Raw genomic sequence first — 7,645 nt, 5'->3', positions numbered from 1 at the left:
CTATAACTTCTAGATCATAGGCCACTTCTTAAAACATGTCTAAAACTACCAAGAACATGATAACTACCTAGATAACTATCATAAATCAATTTTAACACTTTCCCTTGATTCATAGTTATATACACCGATTTACGACATGAAATAAACATGCTTTTGAACTGGAAGCGACTTGGTGAGGATATCCACAACTTGTTTATCTATTCCATAATACTTCATTGATATGGCTCCACTTGCTACAAGATCTTGGATGAAATAATAGCGTATCTCTATGTGCTTCGTTCTTCCAATAAAATGTTGGATTCTTCGTCATTGCAATTGTAGCTTTGTTGTCACAAAATATTTTCGTTGCTTTTTTTTGTTCTTGACGAAGATCTTCTAGAAGTCTTCTAAGTCATATTACTTGACAAGCTGCTGATGTTGTAGCTACATATTTTGCTTCCGGTGTTGATAGCGTAATTGTTGCTTGCTTTTTTGAACTCCAAGATATAGCTCCTGATTTAAGGCTAAAAATATTGCCTGAAGTATTCTTTCTATCATCTAAAGCTTATGCCCAATCACTATCAGTGAAACCAAATAATTTATATTTAAAATTATGAGAATACCAAATACCATAATCTATAGTTCCAACAATATAACGTATAATTCTATTAACAGCTCCGAGATTATGTTTGCTTGGGCTATGCATAAACCCGAATACTACACCGACATAGAAGGTAATATCTAGTCGAGTATGAGTTAGATAAATCAAACCTCCAACCAAACTTCTGTAATATCTTGCATTTGTCAGACATGTACCATCTTCAAGTTTTAGTTTCTCATTAACATTCATGGATGTTGCTACAGCTTTGCAACACTCATTTCAAACTTATTAAATTTTTTGAGTAGATCTATTACATACTTTCTTTGTGAAATAAAAATTTCATCTGATCTATTACATTCAGCTTCACTTCTAACCCAAGAAAATAATGTAGTAAACCTAGATCTAACATTTCAAACTTATTCATCATACACTTTTTAAATCCTGTCATAAAAGAGTTAGATGAACCCATATATATAATATCATCAACATAGAGGCAAACCATTAGAATATTATGTTCACCTTCCTTCTTTAGATAAAGAGTAGATTCATTATTACTCATCTTAAATCTATTTTAAAGAAAATAATAATTAATTTTACTGTACCATGCCCTTGGAGCTTGTTTAAGCCAATAAAGAGCTTTTCTCAGCTTATACACCTTTTATTCATTTCCTTTAACTAAAAAACCTTTGGGTTGAGAAACAAAAACCTCTTCGTATAAATCTCTATTTAAAAACGTAGATTTCATATCAAATTGATAAACAGGCTAACTCAAGTGAGCAACTAAAACCAAGAAAGTTCTCACGGTTTCGAATCTAGCAACTGGAGAAAAAATATCATCAAAATCAATACCTTGTTACTGTGAATATCCTTTTACTACAAGCCGAGCCTTATGCTTTTAGATACTTCCATCTGCATTAAACTTTGTTTTGAACACCCATTTTAACCCAATAGGTTTCTTTTCTTTCGGTAGATTCATTAGCTTTCAAGTTTCATTCTTCTCAATTGACTTGATTTCCTCTTTCATTGCTTTTCGTCATTCCTCTTTTTCAACTGCTTCCTCAAAAGTTATAGGATCTGAAACAAATAAAGCAAATGTTGGGTCATAAATTCCTATTAGTGATCTAAAATTTCTTGGAGGGGTTTCATTTGAGGAATCAGAATTTGAACTGCTACTAGGTGAGGTTGACGATGAACTTGTTGGAGCAGGATCTATCATTTGATTCAGTGGAGTGTTTGGTTCTGTTGGAATCTGAATTTGTGTTCCACCTTTATTGGTCTCCTAATTCCAACTTGCTCTTTCATCAAATATAATATTTTTGTTAATAATAACTTTGCCACTAATAGGATTATATAATCGATATACTTTCGATTATAAGGAATAACCAATTAAGATGTATTTTTTAGATTTTTCATCAAGCTTGTGATGATTTTATGAATTCACCAAAGCATAAGCATTAGCTTGTGATACTTCCGGTGTATATGGTGCTGTCAATTCTCTATGAATACTATTTTCTTCACAAAAAGAACTAAACTCATTAGATAAAAATTTATCACCTCTATCTATCTGAAGTGTCTTTATATATCTACCACTTTGCCTTTCTACAAGTGCTTTGAATTTTTAAAAATTATCAAATGTTTCAGATTTAAATTTCAGAATATATACCCAACTCATGCGACTATAATCATCAGTAAACAATAAAAAATATTGACTATCACCAAATGATTTTGTATTCATAGGTCCACATAAGTTAGCATAAATTAATTCAAGATAATTAGATGCTCTCCATATTTTTCCAATAGGAAACGATTTTTTACTTTGTTTGTCATAAATGCATCCTTCACATACATCAAGTGTATTAATTTTAGGCAATCCGAAAACCATTCTTTTTTTATTTAATAAACCCTTAATGTTAAGGTGTCTATATCTTAGATATCATATATTAGACTCATTCTTTTAAGTTACGACAAAAGCATGCTTTTCAATATTTGAAACGTCAAGTGGAAACATCTTGTTTTGCATCATGCAAATATTTACTATAATTAAACCAGATTTTTTTATTTTTAATAGTGCATGAACCATCATCAAATATTACTAATATCCATAATCTATCAATTGTCCAATACTCAATAAGTTATGTGATAAAGTAGAAACAAAGAAAACATTATCAAGGTATTTTACCTTCCCTTGATTTGTCTTCATCTCAATTATTTCTTTTCCTTCAATTTGGATTTGTTTGTTATCTCCAAGTCTAACTTTCAACTTATGAGTTTCATCAATAACTCTAAACATTGATCTTATGCTTGACATATAATTAGAACATCCACTATCCAGAAACCAAATATCATTTGAGATATAATTAACTTGTGAATGAGTCATAAACAACTTATTATTTTTTTCATTTTCCTTCACATAACTAGCTTGCTTTTCTATTTTCCAGCAATCTGCCCTCATGTGACCAAACTTTTTACAATATGATATTGAATTTCACTCTTGTAATTTTTTTTTATCATAATTTGATTACCTTTGTTCATCATGTCTATCAAAGTGTCCTCTTCCTCTTCAACTTTCATTTCCTCTACCACGAAATCCTCCTCTGTCACGTCCTCTTCCTACTGATTTTTTATCTTTTTTTGAAGTAGAAGACTCCCTCTTAACCTGAAATATTTTTTCTTCATTTTTCTCAAGTGACCTATTCAACCTTACTTCATGTGCTTATAAGGAACTCATTAGTTCATCAAATGAAAATATAAATAAATCTTTTGACTCTTTAATTGTGGCAACAACATGATCAAATTTCGGAGTTAAACTTCTCAAAACTTTTGCAACAATTATATGATCAGGAAGATGTTCACCATAAGATTTCATTTGACTAACAATTTCAATCACTCGAGAAAGAAAATCTTACACCGATTCATTACTTTTCATGAATAAAATTTCAAACTCGCAATGAAGGGTTTGAAGTTTTATCGTAATCACCCTTGATGAGCCTTGAAATTCATTTTGAGGTATCAACCAAGCTTTCTTTGAGGTTGTCGCTGCTACAATTCTCGAGAAAATTATCTTATGTACAGCTTGTTGAATGAAGAACAATGCCTTTAAGTCCTTCTTTCTATTCTCCCTCAGTTTGATTTCGTCATCTGGATCTGCATATCCATTCTTCATTAAGTCCCAAAAATCTTGAGACTTGAATAGAGTCTTCATCTTGATACTCCAAAATTCATAGCATTTGTTGAAGAAGATAGGAATAAGAGATTGCGACATGAAATTGCCATTGAAAGTCATAATACCTAGTTCAGTTAAACTAGGCTCTGATATCACAAATGTTGAGGATGGAGGAGCAAGGAAACGATAAAAACAGAATAAAGATATTTCCAAGTGCATACACACACTCTATCTTACTTCATGAACTATGATCCTATTTATAGGACCTAGTGGTAACTATCTCACTCCACCATGTCACCCATAATTGAAATAGTTATAGGAACTACCCTATAACTTCTGGATCATGGGTTATTCTTGAAACATAGCTAAAACTATCCATGATAACTACCTAGATAACTATCGTGAATCAATTCTCAATACTCCACACGCTTGTGCCCTCTTCAGCGCCCAATCTCCAATATACATCTGAGTAAGATGTCGTCGACGTCGCGACGAGTAAATTCGCCTGAAAATACAGGAAATCGAAACACCTAATGGAGGTACCTGACCAATCAGGGACTTCCGGATCCCGGTGAAGGTGATGCGGCTGGAGGGCTCGGCCCGCCACTTGCAGATGATGAAATTGCAGCAGTCATTGTGGACCTTAAGGTTCCGGGAAGCGGAGGAGCCGCCGAGGAACTCCGGTACCCACCGCCGCTCGAAATCCTAATCGACGGGTCGATGATTTCAAGCTCGGCGGCATTCTATTTGACCGCCCGCGGGCGCGCGGGAAGGGGAGAGGCGAATCAAGCGGATGGTGATGGGGAGTCGTGACGAGGGATCTGACGGTGATGGAACGTCTGATTTCTCCAGGAGAGGGATTCGAACGGCGGAGACTATTGGACTTTGTCCCTTATATGGGCCTCTGGGGTTGAGCCCAAACACGAGATGGCACGCGTCAGTCACGTGCTCAAACCCTGGTAGTGACTTACACTGTGCCGTACTATATAAAAGCGCGCGCCCGCCTCCCCCTATAGCGGTCCCTCTGCGCCGTCTCCCGACACGAAACCCTAATCGGAGCGAAGGAATGGTACGCTGAAAGCCATGTCATTTCGTCAATCTCCTTCGTAGAACTCGATCTGTATGGCCATCTAGGTCCACAGCCGTCTCGTAGTTTTGCGGGATCTGATCGAGAAGTAGCCGTTCGTGGCTCTTCGTTTCCGTCGGATCGTGTTGCAAAAGCTTCCTGCTTTTCTAAGTCTATTTGTATTTTCTGCATGACTGAAGTCATTTATGAACTGTAGCGTGTGATTTTTCGTCTTCCAGGCCCCCAAAAGATCTGCGAAAGCGCCCGTTCCGGCAAAGAAGAAACCGGTGATCTCTCTTTCTTCTTATCCTTCTATACACAGAACTCTTTAAAGCTTCAAATTTGTTTCTAGGTTTTCGCTTTTTTATTGCTGAATGCTTATGTTTGGATCTCAGGAGAAGGTTGTGAATCCTTTGTTTGAGAAGCGCCCGAAGCAGTTTGGAATCGGAGGGGCATTGCCTCCAAAGAAGGATCTGCACAGATTCGTGAAATGGCCGAAGGTGGTCCGGATTCAGAGGCAGAAAAGGATACTGAAGCAGCGGCTGAAGGTTCCACCAGCTTTGAATCAGTTCACTCGGACATTGGACAAGAACCTTGGTGAGCTAAAATCTCAATTTTCTTCCCCTTTTATGCTGCCTCAAATTTAATTAGATGTTTGAATTTTTGAAACTTCTTATGCACATCAACTATTAGATGAAAGGAATCTATATACATTCATTGCTTGCTAATTTTTTTTTGTGTTATTTTGGCAATCTTGTAATTTGTAACTGTCAAGCAATCATATAATTTGGTTATGTGATATTGAAAGGAATACCTGCTTGTTATTTGATTTGGTTGTTTGTGCTGCGGATATATACTGTGGGTACAATTACTTGAACCACTGTAAGAATCCTTAAAGCAATGTTATTTGGTTATCGTTTTGCTCAGTTTGATGGTCATGGTGGTGAACATCCTGATCAGATTATGCTTGTAGTTGAGTGATTTTAATTGTTTATTACCCCTGTGACTGTTGCTTAAGATATTCTAATTCTACTCACATCTTCCGTTAATCATCATTCATCAACAACTTTCTTCATAATTGCATTAAATCTAGTACATGGATCCGCGGTGTCTTGTTCCAGTTGAATATAAATATTTATATTGTAATATTGACGAGGTACTATGAAATGTTGTTATTATTGATTAATTTAATCTGTGTATACACAGCCCTCAGAGTGATCAATGAATAACAATTCCAGCTTATGTGGTTTTATAACCTATGAAATAAATGCTTTCTTGATCCATGATGATTGCCTTTTTCTCGTAGTCAGCTGCCTTGTTGACTGAGACCACTCAGGTGTTAATAGGTTTGTTGCTGCATGAAGCTTCCCATGCTTTTATGAAAACTTGAGTAATTGTGAGCAAAAGCCCAATTTGTTTCTATAATGATTTTAATTCTTTGAATTTGCAGAAATGATTTATCACTTCTATCATAAATGGTTATTAATTTAATTTGGATAATAAAAGAAAAAAATAAGTGTGGACCGTGCTATTAGTAATTTATTTTTCCTTATGCTAAATCTTTTGCTTTCAGAATTGTAGACTGAACTGTTTAGGTATCTATCTATCAAAAAGTATATGAATTTGTATTGGTATTGATCTTTCATGATAATAAGAGATGTCCTTAAACTGCTAGGCTATTCCTTTGCATTCACTGGATGCATGTTGAGAAATTACTGGTCATCTTTTCTTGTTTCTTGTATTTCTGATAATTCTTTCAGTTAGATCTATTTGAAATCATTTCATCTGAAGGATTCACTCTGAACGAAGTATGTCTAATTTTCTTTTTTCTTTTTTTTCTGTAGCTACAAATCTCTTCAAGATGCTTCTGAAGTACAGGCCTGAAGACCGAGCTGCAAAGAAGGAAAGGCTTCTGAAGAGGGCACAAGCTGAAGCTGAAGGGAAGACTGTTGAACTGAAGAAGCCCATTGTTGTCAAGTATGGGCTCAACCATGTCACTTACCTTATCGAACAGGTCAGCAATTTTCTTTTCCTTTTAGATTTACGCTTTCAGATTGTATTATTGTTATTTTCTTTCTTGATTCCATTACCGACAAAACCCTTTCGGAGAATGCTGTCATTGCCGACTTAACTTGTTGATGCACCTCATAGAACAAGGCACAATTGGTGGTTATCGCACACGATGTGGATCCAATTGAGCTTGTCGTGTGGCTACCCGCCTTGTGTAGGAAGATGGAGATCCCTTACTGTATTGTCAAAGGAAAAGCCCGTTTAGGAGCGGTTAGGGCCATCTCATTATCATTGACATTTGATTTAAAGCGATATATTCTCATGTGCTGCTGACTCATTTATTTCTTATGTAAATTGAACTTTGATAGATCGTGCATAAGAAAACAGCATCAGTCTTGTGTCTGACCACTGTGAAGAATGAGGACAAACTAGAATTCAGCAAAATCCTGGAAGCGATTAAGGTGAATAATAAAACTAGTTATGTGACTGTCTTTGATTTCTGCATGAAGAAATTTGCCTATACTGATTACAAGTCTTTTTCCAGGCCAATTTCAATGACAAGTTTGATGAGGTCAGGAGGAAGTGGGGTGGTGGAATCATGGGTTCCAAATCTCTGGCAAAATCCAAGGCCAGGGAGAAGGTACTAGCAAAGGAAGCCGCCCAGAGAATGACTTAGGTCTTCTCATCTCGTCATTGGTAGCGCTATAAATGTCATCAAATAGGTTGCTTGATTTCTGTAGCTGGAGGCGGAAGAGTATAATTGAACATTTTGTTGATGGCAAGCTTTTGTTCGAGTACTCTTAACTTAATCGGCTTTTGCTTACTA

General features: G+C 35.8%; 1 protein-coding gene across 1 annotated transcript; it reads left to right on the top strand.

Moving 5' to 3' along the window:
* The first annotated feature begins 4,685 nt into the window (after nucleotides 1-4,685).
* On the top strand, nucleotides 4,686-7,645 carry LOC135640115 (large ribosomal subunit protein eL8y-like). Its single transcript, XM_065154255.1, has 7 exons — nucleotides 4,686-4,812; nucleotides 5,049-5,096; nucleotides 5,205-5,406; nucleotides 6,654-6,823; nucleotides 6,961-7,089; nucleotides 7,188-7,280; nucleotides 7,364-7,645. The coding sequence occupies exons 1-7, from the start codon at nucleotides 4,810-4,812 to the stop codon at nucleotides 7,493-7,495; spliced, it is 777 nt and encodes a 258-aa protein (XP_065010327.1). The 5' UTR covers nucleotides 4,686-4,809; the 3' UTR covers nucleotides 7,496-7,645.

Source organism: Musa acuminata, chromosome BXJ3-6 (assembly GCF_036884655.1).
Source record: "Musa acuminata AAA Group cultivar baxijiao chromosome BXJ3-6, Cavendish_Baxijiao_AAA, whole genome shotgun sequence".
Classification (NCBI taxonomy): domain Eukaryota; kingdom Viridiplantae; phylum Streptophyta; class Magnoliopsida; order Zingiberales; family Musaceae; genus Musa; species Musa acuminata.
The sequence above is the reverse complement of the archived record's forward strand: the minus strand, read 5'-3'. Positions and strand labels throughout refer to the sequence as shown.

Coding starts and splice junctions, on each gene's coding strand:
- LOC135640115 (XM_065154255.1), top strand. Junction 5,097..5,204: donor TTCCGGCAAAGAAGAAACCG/GTGATCTCTCTT, acceptor TTTGGATCTCAG/GAGAAGGTTGTGAATCCTTT. Junction 7,090..7,187: donor GAAAAGCCCGTTTAGGAGCG/GTTAGGGCCATC, acceptor GAACTTTGATAG/ATCGTGCATAAGAAAACAGC.